The 23012-nt window shown below is 44.9% G+C and overlaps 1 protein-coding gene across 6 annotated transcripts in view; it reads left to right on the forward strand.

The window, feature by feature from the left end:
* Positions 1-23012, forward strand: part of LOC109891046 (ephrin type-B receptor 2) — a 156678-nt gene that overhangs the window by 98703 nt on the left and 34963 nt on the right. For all 6 annotated transcript variants that reach the window (XM_020483332.2, XM_031825090.1, XM_020483333.2 and 3 more), the window contains exons 4-5: positions 16729-16884; positions 19884-20219. In XM_020483332.2, coding sequence (XP_020338921.2) covers positions 16729-16884; positions 19884-20219 — 492 coding nt within the window. The remainder of the gene's footprint in view (positions 1-16728; positions 16885-19883; positions 20220-23012) is intronic.

Below are 23012 nucleotides of genomic sequence, written 5' to 3' on the forward strand. Positions count from 1 at the left end.
GGTACTTCTGGATCATAACTCTGTGACATATGGGTTGTTTAGACTATGGAAACAATTCCAACAAGGACACACCCTCTCCCATTCCACCAGTGTTTTATCATCTCTCTGGGAAAATGAAGGGTGAAAATGTGTATATTTCATTTTGAAGTACATTTGCTTCAGTGTCATGGAGGAGTGCCATTGTTCCACTGCGCAGCCATTTTGGATCTGCCAAATAAATAAGGAGGGGACAGGGAGGGAGAAGTGGCAGTGGCTCGGCTAGCCAGCGTTACCATGGCAACAAAGGCCATGCTCATCTCCCTCATGCCCAGGCTGTGTTGGCCCCGACTCGCTGCAGTGTGAGCTGGGTACTTAATTTCACTGACCCCCCCAGGTCTGGATTGAACAGGCTCCATTGATTAGGACAAATGGAGGGAAGCCCGGCTGGCCCGGCCCCTTTCTGTAACGGGGTTAAGGACATAGTCATGGAGGGTGGAAGACAATAAGAGCACCAAGATGAATAGCAGAGGCTTCCCTTGTTTTAGATGAATCAATTACATGTTTAAAGGCTAATCATTCAGTGTAAATGTTCTGGGGCACCACCTCACTCTGGATCCATGATTGAGCCGTTTAATGTATTCCACCCCAACATAGGCGTCATTAAACCTTTCAACTGAATCACCTCAGAACAATACTCTGCCATTCAGACAGGCGCAGGTGTAGTGCCATAGTGAAGCTAGCCATTATTAAAGAGCATGTGTGTGTGTATGTCTCCTGCTGTTTGTTTAGAGTTTGTGTGAGATGAGATACCAGGTGGAATCATGTTCTGGTGGTTTGCTCGCGTGGCTTGTTTTGACACACGTTTTCATGAATCAGTGGATCTTTTTTAACACCCAGTTGACAAATGAAGTTATAAACTGTGTAGTTCGAGCCCTGTATGCTGATTGGCTGACAGCCGTGGTATACCACGGGTATGACAAAACTTGTATTTTTACTGCTCTAATTACGTTGGTAACCAGTTTATAATAGCAGTAAGGCACCTCGGGGGTTTGTGGTATATGACCAATATACCACGACTAAGTGCTGCATCCATGCACTCCACGTTGTGTCAGTCATAAGAACAATTCTTTGCTGTGGTATATTGGCCATATACCACACCCCCTCAGGCCTTATTGCTTAAGTATCTGATGAAGTATACTTGGGTCACAGGATAGCGGACATTTTGAGTTCTGCAGTGGTGAAATAGCAGGTTGATGTTTATTGTCACAAGTCTTGTCCTGGAGGCAAAACTGAGTGATTTCCCCTTAGATAGGCCAGCTGCAAAGTAAAATTGGCTATATTATAAAAATTTATGAAAATAGGTTTGGGTTAAAGTTAGGGTTAGGTTTAAAATCTGATTAGATGTCTTTGTGGCTGTGCTAGCGAGTGACTACTCCAGAACAACATTCAAGATGACAAACGCTAATTGTGGTGGAATAGGGATAATTTTTCTTCACCTCTGTGAGGCTTGGATCATGTGTTGACATTATGCATGCAATATCAAGTACAGGCAAGAACGGGTTGATTCCTGAAAGGTGTTAGTCCATGATTGAGAACTGGATTGGCTCTGCAAAAAGACCATGATGGTACCTTGCCAACATAATACTTCAAAATGACATGTATAAACTGTACAGGTTTGGTAGTATTTATCAACCAGTGATAAAACACGGGGGGTTGAGGGATAGGTGGACAGGGTACCTCTGTTTGTTGAAATACTCTACATCAAATACATCAAATATTTATACAGTCGTGGCCACAAGTTTTGAGAATGACACAAATATTAATTTTCACAAAGTCATTGGAATCATTGTTATTCCTCTGTGAATCATGGTTACCTGCATGGAAACACGTGTTGTCATCTTTGCTTTGCACAAAAAGGGCTTCACAGGCAAGGATATTGCTGCAACTAAATCAATAATTTATCGGATCATCAAGAACTTCAAGGAGAGCGGTTCAATTGTTGTGAAGAAGGCTTCAGGGCGCCCAAGAAAGTCCAGCAAGCGTCAGAACCGTCTCCTAAAGTTGATTCAGCTGCGGGATCGGGGCACCACCAGTACAGAGCTTGCTCAGGAATGGCAGCAGGCAGGTGTGAGTGCATCTGCACACACAGTGAGGCGAAGACTTTTGGAGGATGGCCTGGTGTCAAGAAGGGCAGCAAAGAAGCCACTTCTCTCCGGAAAAAACATCAGGGACAGACTGATATTCTGCAAAAGGTGCAGGGATTGGACTGCTGAGGACTGGGGTAAAGTAATTTTCTCTGATGAATCCCCTTTCCGATTGTTTGGGGCATCCGGAAAAAGCTTGTCTGGAGAAGACAAGGTGAGCGCTACCATCAGTCCTGTGTCATGCCAACAGTAAAGCATCCTGAGACCATTCGTGTGTGGGGTTGCTTTTCAGCTAAGGGTGTGGGCTCACTCACAATTTTGCCTAAGAACTCATCCATGAATAAAGAAATATACCAAACCTTCCTCTGAGAGAAACTTCTCCCAACCATCCACGAACGGATGTGACGAGCTGCCTTTTCCAGCATGATGGAGCACCTTGCCACAAGGCAAAAGTGATGACTAAGTGGCTCGGAGAACAAAACATCGATATGTTGGGTCCATGGCCAGGAAACTCCCCAGACCTTAATCCCATTGAGAACTGGTGGTCAATCCTCAAGAGGCGGGTGGACAAACAAAACCCCCAAATTCTGACAAACTCCAAGCATTGATTATGCAAGAATGGGCTGCCATCAGTGGCCCAGAAGTGAATTGACAGCATGCCAAGGCGGATTGCAGAGGTCTTGAAAAAGAAGGATCAACACTGCAAATATTGACTATTTGCATTAACTTCATGTAATTGTCAATAAAAGCCTTTGACACTTATGAAATGCTTGTAATTATACTTCAGTATTCCATAGTAACATCTGACAAAATATCTAAAGACACTGATTCAGCAAACTTTGTGAAAATTAATATTTGTGTCATTCTCAAAACTTTTGGCCACGACTGTACAGTACCAGTCAAAAGTTTGGACACACTTCGTTCCAGGGTTTTTCTTTATTTCTACCATTTTCTACATTGTAGAATAATAGTGAAGACATCAAAATGATGAAATAACACATATGTAATCATGTAGTAACCAAAAAATTGATTCTTCAAAGTAGTGTCATGACGTTGGCCTGGGGGTTTGACAGTCATAAATATCTCTTCCCCCCCTTTTCATCTCTCTACCATACTGAGGTTACATTTGCAAAACCCTTGGTTAACACAGAGATTCTGGGAACATCAGAAGGTGGGGGGGAAATGAACTATATTCTGGTAATCTGAACAATTGAACATATGCAGTGGTACTTAATGAATATGTCAGTTCGGTTGTCATCTGAGACATTCTCATCAATGATAAGATGACATAAACTCTACAGTGGAAAGTATACACATCAGAGTTATCGGATTCACATGTAATTGTTGTTCAATTTAAATGTTTGAATATGAAATTATTCGTGATGGGATGAAATGTGATTTTAGCTTCTAAAATGTGAGATTTGGGTTTTCATAAGATAGGGCTGCTCAATCAGTGGCCCGCCCCTGTGAAGGGACATGGGCTATAAAAAAATTCAAACACGCCCTCCTCTCCCTGCCCTTGACGACAATATAACCTCCTGTTCCGATGATGTGAGGACGACGGTCCAATGTCAGAATGGTTCAGATAATAACTGCAGAACGAAGCCAACATCAGCGTGAGCTTGGTTGCGAATGGTATGAACTTTGAACTCTTATTCACTACAGAAGTGATACCTACTAGCCGTTGAGTTAGCAACAGCAGATGCAACGAGGGTTAGGAAGGAACAGACAGAGTACCCTGTCTATCACCCAACGACGTTACTACAACGTATCCAATTGACAACCAGAGACATTCTTCAAAGGACTCCACATATGCGGAGAACTTGTTGGCTGCTTTTCCTTCACCTTGCGGTCCAACTCATCCCAAACTATCTCAATTGGGTTGAGGTCGGGTGATTATGGAGGCCAGGTAGTCTGATGCAGCACTCCATCACTCTCCTTTTTGGTCAAATAGCCCTTACGCATTCTGGAGGTGTGTTTTGGGTTTGTCCTGTTGAAAAACAAATGACAGTCCCACTAAGCGCAAACCAGATGGAATGGTGTATCGCTGCAGAGCGATGTTGTAGCCAAGCTGGTTAATTGTGCCTAAATAAATCACAGACAGTGTCACCAGCAATGCACCCTCACACCATCAAACCTCCTCCATGCTTCACGGTGGGAACCACACATGCAAAGATCATCCGTTCACCTACTCTGCTTCTCACAAAGACACGGCGGTTTGAACCAAAAATCTCAAATTTGGACTCATCAGACCAAAGGACAGATTTCCTCTGGTCTAATGTCCATTGCTCTCTTCTTCTTATTGGTGTCCTATAGTAGTGGTTTCTTTGCAGCAATTCGACCATGAAGGCCTGATTCACGCATCCTCCTCTGAACAGTTGATGTTCTGTTACTTGAACTCTGTGAAGCATTTATTTGGGCTGCAATCTGAGGTGCAGTTAACCTCTAATGAACTTATCCTCTGCAGCAGAGGTAACTCTGGGTCTTCCTTTCTTATGGCGGTCCTCATGAGAGCCAGGTTTCATCATAGCGCTTAATGGTTTTAATGACTGCACTTGAAGAAACTTTTAAAGTTCTTGACATTTTCTGTATGACTGACCTTTCATGTCTTAAAGTAATGATGGACTGTCGTTTCTCTTTGCTTATTTGAGCAGTTCTTAACATAATATGGACTTGGTCTTTTACCAAATAGGGCTATCTTCTGTATAGCACCCCTACCTTGTCACTGCACAACTGATTGGCTCAAACGCATTAATGAAAGAAATTCCACAAATTACCTTTTTACAAGGCACACCTGTTAAGTGAAATGCATTCCAGGTGATTAATTATTGAAGCTGGTTGAGAGAATGCCAAATGTGTGCAAAGCTGTCACCAAGGCAAAAGGTGGCTACTTTGAAGAATCTTGATTTGTTTAACACTTTTTTGGTTACTACATGATTCCGTATGTAGAAAATAGTAAAAATAAAGAAACACCCTTGAACGAGTAGGTGTGTCCAAACTTTTGACTAGTACTGTGTTTTATTTCATTTTCTTTATGGGACATACGTATGTGTATGTGTGTGTGACTAGGTGGGCTCGGTGCAGCTGTTGTTTTTTCTGTTGAAGATTGAATGGATAATAGAATTCAGACTCCCCATCATCTCATTAAATCCTTGTGGTCAGAAGTGATATCATCTCTAATAAACACACTCCAGGGATAGGAGGCTTCAGATATGAGACACAGATTATGAATATGATACCCAGGGTTTCGTAAATGACGATGTTTATCTTACTATGTGTGTGTGTGGCGTGTGTGTGTATGTGCTTGTACGTGTGTGGGTACGTCAGAGGGTTACATAGGGACAGTGACAGGATTCAATGCCAGCTGCTCCCCCCCCCCCATCCCACTACCCCATGTTGCCTCCTTGTCTCCAGTGACGGGCAACACAGTCCCTTTATGCCTCCTGTCCATCATGCACACCCCACCTTGGGGAGCCTCTGTCACTAAGGGCTGGACTAGTACTGCTCACTGGCTTTGTTTGGACAGAGGGAGAGACAGAGAGAGAGAGAGAGAGAGAGAGAGAGGGAAAGAGAGAGGTAATGAGAGAGAGTGTGTGAGAGAGAGCCCCCTCCTCCATGCACACAGTAGAGACAGCCTCTGTCAGCTATTTCCTGCATCTGTCTCTTGGCAACAAAAGATCCCTCACTGCATGCTTCTCACCTACCCGGGATACCCACAGCCATCCGGGGATTAGTTGTTTTGTGCTAGGTGAAAAAATACTGCCCAGGAGTTTTGATACGGATGATTTCAATCAACAAATCATTGACAGGAATTCAAAGAATCCTCTTATTGTCATGTACACGTTGAAGTGGAACTGACAGTGTTTTAACTACTTTTCAGATATGAAACAGACAATCATAATATCAGTCAAAATATAAAATTCCCAGTTTTGCTACAAACCAACTTTACAAGATGTTTTAAAAATAGGTTATATTTGACAAAACAAGTCCATGACGTAGAGTAAGGCAGAATAGATGGATGAGGTTCAATGCATGATTCATATAATTCACCAATACATTTCTTGGTAGTCCAACAAATATTGCTATCAGGTTGTAAATCACAGCCGGCCTGGTACATTGTTTGCTTCCTCCAGCCATTCGGGATGCACTGTTTCAGTTACAATGACTCAATATGTTCGACAAAAACTGACAAATGTAACCAAGGCCTGGAATGTCAATACAATCAAATTAGCAAGGGCAATGGTCACAAGTCAGTCATAATGTGGCTAATGGGCTAGCTTATTTATTTTTGTCCCTATTTATTTAGCAAGCTAAAAACCTGGAGCCTAATGTTTGCTGCTGCTGGGAGGATGTTGTCATTGGACGAGTGGGTAAGTTGACAACTTCCCCCCTCCCCCATGTCTTTTTTCTGTTATCCACAGTTAGCATATCTCTCAGTTGTCAATCAAATGTATTTGGCATCTATCAAATGGGCGGGTAGGCAGGCAAGTTCCCATTCATTTGTTAAAACGTGGGTTTGGACGGGCATGCATTGGCAGGCAAGCTGCAGGGCGAGCAGACTACTATTCCACATTGTTTATGAGTGCAATTCTGACGGCCAACTGACAAAGTTTGAGAGGGTTTATCTACTGTTCCCTCATTAGATTTTAGTTCTTCTCGCTTTGGCAAACATTAGTTGTTGATTTTGTTGTTGTTGATGTGCATAGGCAACTGAGGGAGAGTTAGCATTTCATGGTTGTTTGATTGATAGGAACGTAACGTTTCCAAATGTAAGAGGACACCTGTGGGATTTACATATTTGCAGAAATCTATTCAGGTGTATTTATGGCTTTTGGTGAATGATTTCTAATAATCTAAAGTCGGGTGTTGCTACTGCCTCTAATTACACAGTCCAGTTCAAAGTGAATGATGGGAGGCCCGTTTAAGTAGCTGAATTTGTCGCTAGAATCTTTTGCCAAGAAAAGTCACTAGAGGGGTCTGCCTATGTGGTAAATGGCTTATTTGCATATTGGCCTATTGTAACTCTGATTGGCTATGGCACACTGGTCTGTGTAGACTCCTGTCCTGGACATGACAGATGTTTTTATTAGGTTTTTACAGACATTTACTACAATGTCTATTAATTGTCCAAATGGACAGCTGCTTTCCCAGTCTATATTGCTATAGAATTTTCACAAATGCCTTACTCTATGTCAGTCCCAAACATTCTCTGAATGTATGAAAACGTGAAAATGAGTGCTTGCTTGTCAGAAAATAACAACAAAGGCGTCATATTCTTTCTGGGGGTGTATATGAACAAATGTTAATACTTTTTCATGTTGTTAAAATGCTGTCCGTTCCACTTTAACGCCGTGGTTGTGTACAGGAGGTGCTCCCTCTCCTCTTTCTCCTCCTCCTGTTCTAGACAGTGTCTCTGATCACTGCTCGAAGCTCTAGGTGCAGCATGCGGAACGGTGAGGTCCTCCATGACAGGAGCTCCTGTTTCCCAGGCAACAGCCTGTCCTTGAGAAAAGGGTACATTTGGGAGTTTAGGGGCCAGGGCTCTGACAGTCGCTGTCAAAACTCAGAAAGACTCCAAACACATTGATATGGATAGTGTAGTGGAGACACGCATACTCCCTAAAATAAACCTATGAATCATAGCATGTTGTGTGTGTGTGTTTGTATGTGCTCTGTATGTGTGTGTGTGTGCGCGTGTGCGCGCTGTCTGCCCTCCCTTCCCCCTATCCCAGAGGCGCGATACATTTCATAAAGCAAAAAGCATGATTTCATTATCCAAGATATTACTGTTCCAGTAAGGGGGAAATGTCATGACCAACTGCTTTATCAACCCCAATCCCCATGTTGTTGGGTGTGTCCTGAGTATTGGCAGGTAAGCTGTTCCCATGGGAGGGGGTGTATAAGGGTATGTGTCCAGGTCCTTTGTCCCCCTCACAGTGACGGGAGAAATTCTGACACGAGATCACTCCTACGTCGTCCCGTTTCCTACTTGTCCCTTACGTCTCTAATTCTCAACAGAGAATTCCCGTTCAAGTGCTGATGGAGAAAGTCCTTTTTTTCTCCCCATCCTGGATCACTGTAACACTCCCAGTACAATAGCCACCATGACTCTCTTAAATCATGGTAGCATGCAGTGCTGAGTGAATCTGCGTTGAATCAGTCTGGGAGATACAGCTACAGTGCCTTGCGAAAGTATTCGGCCCCTTGAACTTTGCGACCTTTTGCCACATTTCAGGCTTCAAACATAAAGATATAAAACTGTATTTTTGTGTGAAGAATCAACAACAAGTGGGACACAATCATGAAGTGGAACGACATTTATTGGATATTTCAAACTTTTTTAACAAATCAAAAACTGAAAAATTGGGCGTGCAAAATTATTCAGCCCCCTTAAGTTAATACTTTGTAGCGCCACCTTTTGCTGCGATTACAGCTGTAAGTCGCTTGGGGTATGTCTCTATCAGTTTTGCACATCGAGAGACTGACATTTTTTCCCATTCCTCCTTGCAAAACAGCTCGAGCTCAGTGAGGTTGGATGGAGAGCATTTGTGAACAGCAGTTTTCAGTTCTTTCCACAGATTCTCGATTGGATTCAGGTCTTGACTTGGACTTGGCCATTCTAACACCTGGATATGTTTATTTTTGAACCATTCCATTGCAGATTTTGCTTTATGTTTTGGATCATTGTCTTGTTGGAAGACAAATCTCCGTCCCAGTCTCAGGTCTTTTGCAGACTCCATCAGGTTTTCTTCCAGAATGGTCCTGTATTTGGCTCCATCCATCTTCCCATCAATTTTAACCATCTTCCCTGTCCCTGCTGAAGAAAAGCAGGCCCAAACCATGATGCTGCCACCACCATGTTTGACAGTGGGGATGGTGTGTTCAGGGTGATGAGCTGTGTTGCTTTTACGCCAAACATAACGTTTTGCATTGTTGCCAAAAAGTTCAATTTTGGTTTCATCTGACCAGAACACCTTCTTCCACATGTTTGGTGTGTCTCCCAGGTGGCTTGTGGCAAACTTTAAACGACACTTTTTATGGATATCTTTAAGAAATGGCTTTCTTCTTGCCACTCTTCCATAAAGGCCAGATTTGTGCAATATACGACTGATTGTTGTCCTATGGACAGAGTCTCCCACCTCAGCTGTAGATCTCTGCAGTTCATCCAGAGTGATCATGGGCCTCTTGGCTCTTCTCCTTGTATGAGCTGAAAGTTTAGAGGGACGGCCAGGTCTTGGTAGATTTGCAGTGGTCTGATACTCCTTCCATTTCAATATTATCGCTTGCACAGTGCTCCTTGGGATGTTTAAAGCTTGGGAAATCTTTTTGTATCCAAATACGGCTTTAAACTTCTTCACAACAGTATCTCGGACCTGCCTGGTGTGTTCCTTGTTCTTCATGATGCTCTCTGCGCTTTTAACGGACCTCTGAGACTATCACAGTGCATGTGCATTTATACAGAGACTTGATTACACACAGGTGGATTGTATTTATCATCATTAGTCATTTAGGTCAACATTGGATCATTCAGAGATCCTCACTGAACTTCTGGAGAGAGTTTGCTGCACTGAAAGTAAAGGGGCTGAATAATTTTGCACGTCCAATTTTTCAGTTTTTGATTTGTTAAAAAAGTTTGAAATATCCAATAAATGTCGTTCCACTTCATGATTGTGTCCCACTTATTGTTGATTCTTTACAAAAAAATACAGTTTTATATCTTTATGTTTGAAGCCTGAAATGTGGCAAAAGGTCGCAAAGTTCAAGGGGGCCGAATACTTTCGCAAGGCACTGTAACTATGGGTCTTCCATTCCTGTGGAGGATTGACTGACCTTCATGTCTTAAAGTAATGATGGACTTCCAAATAGGGCTATCTTCCGTTTACCAACCCTACCTTGTCACTACACAACTGATTGGCTCAAACACATTAAGAAGGAAATACATTACACAAATGAAGTTTTAACAAGTCACATCTGTTAATTGAAATGCATTCCAGGTGACTACCTCATGAATCTGATTGAGAGAATGCCAAGAGTGTGCAATGCTGTCATCAAGGCAAAAGGTGGCTACTTTGAAGAATCTCAAATCTCAAATATATTTGGATTTGTTTAACACTTTTTTGGTTACTACATGATTCCATATGTATTATTTCATAGTTGTGATGTCTTCACTATTATTCTACAATGTAGAAAATAGTAGAAATAAAGAAAAAGCCTTGAATAACTAGGTGTCCAAACTTTTGACTGGTACTGTTACATTCCACTTGACGTACCATTGTGTAACTTCACCAGAGAGCATGATTTAGCAACTGAGGATCTATGTGTCAAGTATGTTTTTTTTGTGCTTGACAACGGTCATCTCTACAGGCAATTCACTGCTGTATGTATCTTCCTATTTTGCTATTTCTTGTGATCATCCTAATTATCAGTAGGGAGATAAGGGGAATTTCAGAGGTAGCTCCTGTGACTGCAGGCAGGAGATGTAGCAGGTTGAGGTTGACAGGGCATCTTTAATGGAGATTAATTATTTTACAGGGGTCTGCCTGACTCTCTCAGGCCACACCCCAACCATCTGTAGCCTCATATACCGAGGCCGGGGCTCGAGGGTCTACCTCCAACCTGATTGGCCCCCTGGACCCTCCAGAGAGCAAGCTGTCAAGTGATCTGCCTGCATGAAATGACCCTTCACATTTTTTTGTGTCGGCACAAATGCCTGTAATTTTACCATACCCCATTTCAGTTTTTATACTCAGTGTGGAAAAAAATGAGGAAGGGAAAAAAAAGCAGCAGTGAAAATTCCAGACATTATTACTGTGCTGCATGTATGGCTCCAGAGATTCTCCCCTTTCATCTTTCCCCCATTCTATTGACACATGGTAGTTATCAGACACTATGGAAATACTGTGGTTAAGACACTTTTCCCTTTGCTGATTATACATTTTGGCGGTATTTATGACCTGATAATCATTGCGACTGCGTGGTGTTCCAACTCAAGGAACACTATGGATATGTCGTTTGAATGAGAAAGATAATGTTTGCCACATGTGACAATAAGGTATGGGGAGAGGGTCTAAGTGTGTAGAGGTGTTTGCTGGTTTCTTACGTGTAATGAATGAGGACGTTGGGTTTCTGGAAATAACTTTACTGCTGTTATCAGGTTACAACATTTTTAATCCACCAGCAGATTATTTTTAGTGAGCTACTATGTTGACCTGGCCCATGTGCCTTTTGTCCTTGAATGCTAACCCATACCGCAGTTATACTGGGGGTTGTTTTGTGCCGTACTCATGTACTCTGTGCCCCAGTGAGAGAAACCTCTGATACCAAGACTGGGGTACAGAGTACATCTGAGCCTGATATTTGGCACCTAGGAGATGTATAGTTAGCTGAAATTGTCCTCTGGGCTGTGGCCAGGGGTTGTTTATAAATGCATTCTGTCAGCATTGTGTGTGCGTGTGTGTGTGTGTGTTGGGACATGTGCCGGCTTTCTAGTCTGTATTGTGAGCCTGGGCCCTCCCCTCTCCAGCTGTTGAGAGGCCATTTCCCAGGTGTCACACGTTTCCTACTAATCTCCCACTCACACGGGCTCCTCCGCAGCACCTAATCTGTCTCCATGGCGCCCGCTGGGTGGATTTGGGTTGGATGCTGTCTGAGGAGAGCTCACTGACAACTGTAGAGGAACATAGCTTAGAGCAGGGGCACTGACATTGACTCACCTCCCACCTGCCAGATCCTTCTGCAGATATACACACACTCACACACACATTCATGCATAATTAATACACAATGACAACATAGACTTACATACATGTGCAGTCTTCACACACATAGAATGTAAGATGAAAGCAGCCATCACTCACTGGGCCTTGAGGGGACTGCACAACCAGTGAAGGCTGCTGTTCTGACCCCAACCTCTGAATCACTGTGCCAGCCTCTGAATCACTGTGAAGTCCAGCCCTCTCCTCTCCTTATTAGTGCAAGTGGGCGTCCAACTTACTCACACAGGAAGTGTTCCTGTCCTGTCCAGGAAATGGAAAGAAGCTTAATTTACGTCCAGTAGGTCATTGGTCAACCTCACACCCTGCTCCCCAGTGCGAGCCACGCCGAGATACAGGCACGCTAATTGCATCAGACAGGGAAACCTAGAGAGGGAAATTAATATCTAATTTGTGCCTGTGTGTGGGGTGAAGCGAATGCCAGTCGTCTAATTGCTTTCACACCTCCTTGATTGAATTAGCTGGCGCGGCCCGGGCCCTAATTGAATTCTGGGGCCCTGTGTGTCACTGCTCAGCCAAATAGAAGTGTGTTCCCTAAGGAAGGGTCGGCATGAAGGGGACAGACTGGCTTTACCTACACCCCCTACCTACAATATGGATGCTCTCCTTAGGTTAACTTGTGGCCATGGCTTGCACAGCTGGCTGGCCCATCACAAGGTTAGCTTCTCATCACAGAGTAAACCACTGCAGCGTAAACATCTCAGGATTCAGAACAGTACAAGTGTATTCACTGTCCATATTATAGCTAACAGTTTTTGCTCTTCTAATTTGGATCCGATTTGCTCCTTCATCGGACAGTGAGTATGGTGCAAAACAGCCCCTCTCTCTTTATGGTCTATCCTTATTAAGGGATAACATCTGATCTATTTTTCCCAGTGATCCAAATTGTTTATACAGAAGACAGACAGTAAACAGAGAGCAGAAGTGCCATGACGACCAAGCCCATCGCTCCCTACAGTGGCCCTCTCTCTCTCTGTGACAATAGAAAACGTCCACACAGAGAAGCCCTGTGACTCTGCCCATTTTCACAGCTTTCAGCACTTTTTTTCTGCTGCGCTAACAAAACCTCACACCTCCAGTTCTTTCCCCTCCAGCCTTTTGTCTTTCACACTCACACGTAATGAACACTCACACACGCACGTACGCACACACACACACACCTTACCCCTTTCTGTCCCTTGTCTCTTTTTGAATGCTGCTTTCATTAAATTCAGCATTTTTGGGGGCTGGTTTTGAAGCAGCTGAATAGGAGGAATGGGGAAACAGGAGAGGGCGTGGGGGGTGTGGACAAAGGACCTCTCTGTCGGGCGGGGTTGCTGAGGGACGGGACGGGGACGGGAGAGGTGTGGAACAGGTCATGGGTTTCTCTCAATAGACATGCCTTTGGCTGGATTAGTGGCTGTTATCAGCCAGATGATTCCCTGGCCATGGTAAGGCACTGCACAGCTCAGACAGCCATGATGGAAATGTCAAATGCCCAGCCTTTGTTTGGGTTCTTCCTGACTGTCTGGGCACACCGTTTTGCTGCTGTGCTGCCTGCATATATTTCTGTCTGTGTGTGTGTGCGTCTGTGCGTTTGTGTACGTGTGTGTGCATGTACTGTATGTGTCTGTACGTGCACGTGTGTGTGTGTGTTGTGTGTGTCTGTTCAAACTGAGCTGGAGAAGCCAGATGCACTGTCAGCTCAGAATGCTTCCAGTAGAGTGGCTGGCTTCATCATCAGCACTGCCACTGAAAACAATGGAGCCCCACCTTTTCACACAGACTAGGCTGGATACAGTGGCTTTGAGCTGCAGGTTCTCTCTTTCAATTAACATAAATTTGCCTGGCTGAAACTTCCCGGAAGCCTTTGAAACAACCAGCAAATGACCTGCTGTAAAACCTGACTGGCTCCCTGGCACGGAGGACTTACCTCTCACAATACCCTTTTTATACAGTGAGTCAACAGTACTCCCAAATCAATTCTTTATGTCAGGATGTGTTATTAAAGTTCATAACACAGACAGAAAGGGTTGGGCTCTAGCCAGTCACGGAGTTGCCTCTGCTCTGGAGAACAGCAGTCATTGAGATGTGACAGCCAAGCCTTTCCTTTCTTGGCGTGTGCCTGGAACCACTTTGAGGTGATCTGGACCCTTTGACACAGCTGACACTAAATTAAATCTGAAGTGTTTATAAATTCCATTAGAATGTTTCTGTGCGCCTTTTCTTCTTGACTTAATGCAGCGTTTCATCACTTCTGTCAAAATCCAGAAAGCTGAGAAAACGTGCTTATTTATTTAAGGATATTAATAGAGACATATATTTAAAAATAATCAAAGGAGGGAAAATAAAACTCCAGCAATGAATATTCCCCTCATTATTACCTCCCCTTGCCAGAGGGATGTCTGAAGCTGCATCATAATAAGGCTTTAGCCATTGCATGTTGACTGAGCGAGTTGAGGGAGATTGTGATCAAACAGCTCAACACTACCAATCTGAGTGAGGAGGGAATCAAAGTGCTGATCTGCTTTTTAATCAGAGCTATGTACTCGTCCGCAGGCTACATCTGACACCGAGCAGCTCCCCAGCCCTCCAACACAGCCTCTTGAAAGACTGGTGGTGACAAGCTGAGCCCCACATCTAACACAGCCTGGTCTGTCTGTTTCTCTGTCTGTCAGTATCTCTATCTCTCGGTCTCTGTCATGGATGCTAAAGGACAGTAGGAACAATAAAGACAGAAAAAGTGATACCTGGCCATATCCGGCTACCAAACAATAGACAATAGGCCTAGTTGTTGACACTGTTCTCCCTTCCCAACTCCCTCTTCCATATAAAACATGCTTGCCTAAACACCCATTACTCAATCCTAAGCGCCGCCTACTGCCTTCTGTCTTTCTCTTTTTCTCTCCTCTGCTCCACCTCTTCTCTTTTCCCTCTCGCTGGCTCTTTCTGCTATTTTCTTTGGTTGCGCTCCTCTGAGCTCTTCACTGCCATAGACCACTGTGTTCTTTAGTCTCAGTCCCAATCCACAGATCTGTAGCTGGGGCCTCATTTAGTGACTCTGGTGACTGGCAGTGTGAATGTGCCGGCCTCATGTTTCACTCTGTACCAGGTCGCTTTCCCCCATCAATCACAGGAGAAGAAAAATATATTGAGACTAATATTTATTGAAGAGCTTGATCAGATTTCCTCCGTTTTATCCCCAATACTGCTTCCTGTGACTGATGTTTATGACAATGATCTTTCCACAGGATGCATCAGCCTCACTGAAAATGTTGCTCTGTTTGTGTGACACTTTTTTCTAAGGAATCTGAGTTTGATGGGCCAGGGCCAGGGATTGGGCTACTAAAGCACAGCAGTGCTCTAGTGTGTGCAGCAGTTTTGGACAGAGGATGATGATTGAGATGTGTTTTCCAGGGAGCTTGTGGGGAGTTGGGATTGGAAAAGAGCAGTAATCCTGCTCCAGCATGGTTTTCCAGCATGGTGCTCCAGCATGGTGCTCCAGCATGGTCACTGGGACCTGGTATCTGTCTTCCTAGTATAAACAGTGGGATTGAACACAGACTTATCCTGCCTTGTGATTTGACCTTCTCCAAATAAAGTTCCAGCTGCAGACGTTTCCATATGACACACACTTTAATCCAGCTGTAATTGGCAGCTCAGACCAGGGATGATAGGGAAATGACGGTTTTATTATTCCTAGATATGGAACATAGTGAGAGTTTGTGAGATGGGTTATGGTGCAGAGTATTCAACAGGATAAGGATCCCTCCAGATGTTTTTTTTTATTTTTTATCCCTGTGTTACATAATGTATCACAGGATAGCTCTCAGGTAGCATTGGCATAAGGATTCATAACTGTGTGAAGGTCATTCATAAGTGTGGCACCTCCTGTGTGTGAATTTTTCATGCGTGACTTTAGCTCGTAGCGAGTCCCCACACTACTCCATTTCCTCCTTTTACGGATGGGGAGACAGGGAGGGAGGTGGGTGGTGATTATCTCAAGCTATACCAACCTCAGCTGGTTTGGCCCCAGTACAAAAACAGCTCTTGACATGGTCCTTGAGCAAGGGCTGCTGTGCATTCTGGGAAGGGTTCCACTGTGTGTGTGTGTGTGTGTGTGTGTGTGTGTGTGTGTGTGTGTGTGTGTGTGTGTGTGTGTGTGTGTGTGTGTGTGTGTGTGTGTGTGTGTGTGTGTGTGTGTGGGGGCAGGAGTGGGGGCAGGAGTGGGGGGTAACTGAGGTAAGGATGAAGAGGATATCAGGGAGAGTGAGTTTCACTGTAAATGGTAGTGCTTGACTGCTTTTTTTTTTTTTTTTACATGCGTACCCATGCACACACACACACACACACACACACACACACACACACACACACACACACACACACACACACACACACACACACACACACACACACACAGTGGAACCCTTCCCAGAATGCACAGCATTGATCACCACCCCTAACCATGGCTGTAAGTTTTCCTGCCACTCTCCTAGCAAGAGTAGAGGACCTTTAAAGAGCACTTAACAGGAAGTAGACCACTCCAGAGGGTCTCAGGCAATTAGTGTGCTGTGAGCATGCTGAATAATTAAAGTTAAACACAGTACTGTACATGTTGTCTGTTGTCATCTCCACAGAGAAACCCTCACATGCGAGGAGGATGCACTAATGTATATTTATGCTCAACTGTGATCTGTGTTTGTCTCTTTTGCATTGTGGTCTCTGGACCACATGTCTTGTAAAGTGAGATGAAGCCAAACAGGGAATAAAACTGACCAAACATGAAATACAGTTTGTAAATGGGGATATGTTCATATCTCATCTCTCCCTCTCTTCTGTTTTTATCCCAGCTTGTCCATCGGGCTTCTTCAAGCCTATACAGGGTGATGTATCCTGCATGCAGTGTCCAATCAACAGCCGCACCACCAACGAAGGAGCCACTAACTGTGTGTGCCGCAACGGTTACTATCGCACTGACTCAGATCCCTTCCAGATGCCCTGCACAAGTATGTACTATCAACCAACACACACACACACACACACACACACACACACACACACACACACACACACACACACACACACACACACACACACACACACACACACACACACACACACACACACACACACAAACACACTCTTTTAATTTCACACCCTGGTCCTGAGGAACTGAGAGGAATCAAAGATCAAAGGACACCAGAGCCTCTCTGAGCAGAAACAGAGGAGGCCTGTCAGAGAGCAGTCCCTCACATACACCCAGCACTGCCAACAGGTCTGGCCCAAAACACATAGGCCAGCCTACCCACCTTACATCACATCACAGAGCCCTGCTGCCCTCAGCCAGAGCAGAGGTTACTGGGCCAGGCCATGCAGCATTGTAGTGGGACAGACAGGGAGAATAGACTAGGCCTAGATTCCTCTTGTCATGCCAATGAAGCCATTTGAATTTGTGGTTAACGGAGGGTCTAAGAAAAGAGAAAGAGAACACAGGCGGGATAAAGATTAAGGGGAAGACATGAACACAGAGAGGGAGAGAGAGGAATATGCAGTATATATAGTGTGCTGAGAGAGAGAGAGAGCGAGAGAGGGAGAGAGAGAGAGAGAGAGAGAGAGAGAGAGAGAGAGAGAGAGAGAGAGAGAGAGAGAGAGAGCTCCTTTCACAACCGTGGCTGATTTTTTTTTCTCCTTCCCTCCTCTGTGAAAGGGAGAGGGACAGAAATATTTGAGCGCCTCCAACAAAGGAGATTTGCATAAGCCCGGCTCTGGGAACAGAGCAGCTGTTGTGAATGAGAAAGCAGCGTCACGTCGCTGGTATTAAACGCAGCGGGCCCGGGATGATTAAAAGAGGGAAACGGGCCCATCTGAGTGGCCCTCAAGCTAACAGGGGCCATTAGCCGCCCATTCCAGCCCTCCCCAGGAAAGAGACGATGTTTAGGAGGCTGTTTTGCGTGTGAGAGAGAGAGAGAGAGAGAGACACAGAGGGCTTCAATGGGCATTGCTCCAGGCCTGGAGGTCTGTTAATGGGAGCCAATTAAAAGGGCGGTTAAATAAGTGATCAATTCAGGTTTACGACTTTATGGGCAGGGGGAATTTTGTTGTTTATCTCATTAGCCCTGGAGAGGGCATCCTCCCTAATTAGCTGCACATGCCCGTAAAAGATAAACAGTACTCATTGTGTTTGTTTGGGCTGTCAGTCAAATGTGATGCCATGGGGAATGTTACTTTCAACCAATAATGCCTCTATAAGTAGTGGTTGTGTATGAGCAACAGTCACTTTCTCTGTCCTGCAGTACATATGATGCTCTGCTATACATAACCAACAGATTGATACAAATATGTGACAACATGGACATGAAAAGTCATCCTATCTTCATGTTGATGTCCAGTGTGTTTAAATGGGCTTCCTGGGGGAAGGATTTAGTTGAGCATACCAGGCAAAGACCTCAAAGAGACTGTACTGTATTTGTAGGAGTGTGGGTTCTCTCTCCTCCAGTGAAAGGGTTATTTGAGTAGGGTGATACTAGTTCTGGTATTCCTACCCTCAAGAACTCCAAGGACACAGGAAACCTAATTCCCCTGCCAACATCTGAATTTAATGTCATGAAGTAGTTATTTTGAACTAACTAGTGTACATTGAGTCCATTCGTTTTTTCTTACACCTTAAATCTGTAGACAAACAACACTCCACATACACTATATATACAAAAGTACGGATACCACATCAAATTAGTAGATTCGGCTATTTCAGCCTCACCCGTTGCTGCCAGGTGTATAAAATAGAGCACACAGCCATGCAATCTTTATAGACAAACATTGGCAGTAGAATGGCCTTACTGAAGAGCTCAGGGACTTTCAACATGGCACCGTCATAGGATGCCACCTTACCAACAAGTCAGTTCGTAAAAGTTCTGCCTTGCTGGAGCTGCCCTGATCAGCTGTAAGTGCTGTTATTGTGAAGTGTTATTGTGAACATCTAGGAGCAAAACTGGCACAGCCGCAAAATGGTAGGCCACACAAGCTCACAGAACGGTCCTGCCGGGTGCTGAAGTGCATAGCACGTCTGTCCTCAGTTGCAGCACTCACTACCACTTTCCAAACTGCCTCTGGAAGCAACGTCAGCGCAGTAACAGTTTGTCTGGAGCTTCATGAAATGGGTTTCCATGGCCGAGCAGCCAACGCTTGGCATTGCGCATGGTGACCTTAGGCTTGAGTACACAAGCCTAAGGTCACCATGCGCAATTCCAAGCGTCGGCTGGAGAGGTGTAAAGCTCGCCGCCATTAGACTCTGCAGCAGTGGAAACGCATTCTCTAGAGTGATGAATCACGCTTCACCATCTGGCAGTCCAACGGACGAATCTGCATTTGGCAGATACCAGGAGAACACTACCTGCCAGAATGCATAGTGCCAACTGTAATGTTTGGTGGAGGAAGAATAATGGTCTGGGGCTGTTTTTTATGGTTCGGGCTAGGCCCCTTAGTTCCAGTGAAGGGAAATCCTAATCCTACAGCATACAATGACATTGTAGACGATTCTGTGCATCCAACTTTGTGGCAACAGTTTGGGGAAGGCCCTTTCCTGTTCGAGGTCCTACAGAAATGGTTTGTCGAGATCAGTGTGGAAGAATTTGACTGGTCTGCACAGAGCCCTGACCTAAACCCCATCAAACACCTTTGGGATGAATTGGAACGCCGACTTTGAGCCAGGCCTAATCATCCAACATCAGTGCCCGACCCCACTAATGCTCTTGTGTCTGAATGGAAGCAAGTCTCAACAGACATGTTCCAACATCTAGTGGAAAGCCTTCCCAGAAGAGTGGAGGCTGTTATAGCAGCAAAGGGGGACCAAACTTCAAATGAATGCCCATGATTTAGGAATTAAATGTTTCGACGAGCAGGCGACCACATTCTTTTGGTCATGTAGTGTATGAGACTATTGTAAATGCTTCTCACATTCCAAACAGAAACCATCTCAGTTGACTGTCTATTGTCTGTTTGTTTCCAGCGGTGCCATCGGCTCCTCAGAACGTTCTGTCTATCGTGAATGAGACGTCTCTGATACTGGAGTGGCAGCCTCCTAGGGAGTCAGGTGGCCGTGAGGACGTGGTCTTCAACATCATCTGTAAGAGCTGTGGAGGGGGTCGGGGAGGCTGCACGCGCTGTGGGGACAATGTCCAGTTTGTACCCCGCCAGCTGGGTCTGACAGAGCCACGTGTTTACATCAGTGACCTGCTGGCGCACACACAGTACACCTTCGAGGTGCAGGCCGTCAATGGGGTCTCCGAGCAGAGCCCCTACTCACCACAGTACTCCTCCGTCAACATCACAACCAACCAGGCTGGTGAGTACACTCTTCCTTATGCTCTCTATGTCTCTCTCGCAGGCACACACACACACACGCACAATGACACAGTTTCATATTCCTCTAGTGTGGAGTAAGTATGCATATTTGTTCTTAAACAGGAGTGAGAGGATTGTTGATGACATCACAGGCAGGGTTTGATGGCCTGTTGGTCCTCAGAGTGTGACCTCATCAGGGCTCTCAGACAGAGTAACTCAGCTTAGTGAGCACGACACTCCCTCCTGTCTCCCCTGACTGCTGCGTGGTGATTACAGTCCTAACATCTCAGGCCCTTGCTTCATCCAGCCACTCAGTTCTAGTGTTACTTATTAAGTTTATGAAGTCTTTGGTAATAAGCCTTGCATTCACTACAATCCCCATGCCCTCTAAGAGCTGCCTTAAAAACTGCACCCAAAATAGTAATGGGAAGATTAGTAAGAAGCCATTGTATTTTCAGTGAATAATAACCTCTAATGAAAAACAGGTCTGTTTGTGATTGGCCTAACTTTTTCATCTGTGGGATTTTGGAGAAACATGCTGCAATCAATGTCTACTGTAACTATGGTAGCCGTGCATGTTTTCCACTGTGTGCTTTGTGGTTGTAAATGACTGCGCCTCCATTATTTAATCCAAGCAGCAGAATTGATTTGCTATTTAATTGTCTGTATGAGACACATCATTTGGTGTGCCAGGCTGTGCTGCTGGAGCACTGATGAGCGGGGATACAGGCTACAGGCTTTATCTACGCCAGGGCTTTGTGTCCTGTTGGCAGTATGAGTAAGTGCCTGTCATCTCTCATCTGACTGGCCTTCTATGACTGAGCTCCCCAAGGCCCCGTGTTACTGTGGATTATTAAAGTGGACATATAAAACTTCTCCCTCCAACTTACGTTCTAACGTGGATGTGACTCACTATTATTCAAGCGAGGAATTTTGCAGAGATGCATGTAAGATCAAAGGTATTGAAAAGGAAGAAACAGTTATGCATTCTGTGGGATACACTATATGGGCCTCATACAGCACATTTCAACACATTTTAATCAGATTTGTTTTTAAAGCAGCATGCAATACTAGTAGGTTGCATCCTGTAGTCAGTGAAATAATAATGCTTAAAAACATCTCTGAGTTATTGATATAACTTGTGTTTAAAATCGATGTTTGACTGAAAGAACCACCTCTTTTTGATGGTGTGTTTTGAAGTAAGTGGTTATTGTGTGTGTATGTGGGAGGTGGCGGGGGGGGGGGGGGGGATAATGACGGCCTCAGAGTGCAGTAAAGCCTTCTAATGAGGCCCCTGCCTTAACTCTCACACACTGGGCCACAAGTCTGCCACCCCTGCCCCAGCCTTCTCCCCCTTCTCCTGCCATAGAGTCCTGGCGGAAATTGGGGGGCTCTGCACTGAAGTGGCCGTCACTTTGTATTACAGCTCCAGAGCTCCCGTCAGAGAGAGCTGTTAAAGAGACTGAACTCTGGCTCACTCCCCCTCCCCCTTCCCTGTGACCAGCCTGGGTCCTGCCTGGGACAGAGGGGCAGTGCTGTGTGGTTCCACAGTGGGCTGGGGCCGGGGTCAGTGGGACCAAGGGCCCGTAATTGTGTCTGGTTTGGGAAGCTTGGAGGTTACATAAACATCATGTCACCCCTAATTAGCAGTGCCGGCCCCGTACCTCCTCCTTACCTTACAGAGAGAAAGTGAGTGTGCGTGAGTGTGTGTGTGTGTGTGTGTGTGTGTGTGTGTGTGTGTGTGTGTGTGTGTGTGTGTGTGTGTGTGTGTGTGTGTGTGTGTGTGTGTGTGTGTATGTGTGTGTGTATTTTTGTTAATCAGACACGTTTGGAACCTAAAGCTATGTGCTGGGGGCTTGAAAGAAACAAATAAGTAAATTGGATGTGACTGGCGTGAAAGTGTTCCTCATGTGAACGACTCCCGTCCTCGGCTGCTGGAATTTGTTGACGAGGGGGAAACGAACAGGGTGTGAGGAGACGAGTGTAAGTTCTCATTCACCACCCCCAATCAAGCACATTACACATACTGTAACCCCCACCACACTCTGTTATGCTCATCAACAGTTTTCCTATGACTGAGGACATGCATGGTTGCCTAATAGTGCAGTATTTATTTTCATACTGTAGAGTCAGTCACATAATAAAGTGACGCTTGTTTTGTGAGGATATGACTAATTCCCACAAAATCAGAAAGGGTTCTGATTTTGGCCTTGATAAATAGCCCAGAAATCCTCATAATGATGAGTCACAACCGAACTATTCACTAATGATCAGCTTTTCTCCTCCATCAAATATTGAAAAGAGATGATCAACACAATGTTTTCCATAGTATTTAATGGCCGATAAACAATGAAAAGAGAAAGAGCGAAAGAAGGACAGACAGAAAGAAAGGGAGAGAAGAGAGAAGTAGGGAGAGTGAAAAAAGGGAGAGGGGGAGAGAGAGGTAATTTGGTGTGACTCTGAGGCAGCACGTCTGTGGCAGAGGAGGGGTGGCAGAACAGAGTGGGAGTTTTTTTAGTGAGACACAAATGTGTGACGATGACTTGATGAGTTAGGACAAGAGACGAAGAGAGGAGGGCAGTGATGAAACAAGCCCTCAGATGAGTAGTGATGCCTCAGTCCACCATCAGGCACAGAATACTATCTGCAACCCTCTGGTAACACTATTAGAGCTGGAATGTTAATACAGGAGTTGCTTGCCTGGGTTATACTGCTTTAGTGATTCATCTGTTGTGTGGCACGGGAGCAGCCTTAACAAGGCCTTATTGAGCAAAAATATCAATGGTTTATCTTG

Source organism: Oncorhynchus kisutch, linkage group LG5 (assembly GCF_002021735.2).
Source record: "Oncorhynchus kisutch isolate 150728-3 linkage group LG5, Okis_V2, whole genome shotgun sequence".
Taxonomy (NCBI): Eukaryota; Metazoa; Chordata; class Actinopteri; order Salmoniformes; family Salmonidae; genus Oncorhynchus; species Oncorhynchus kisutch.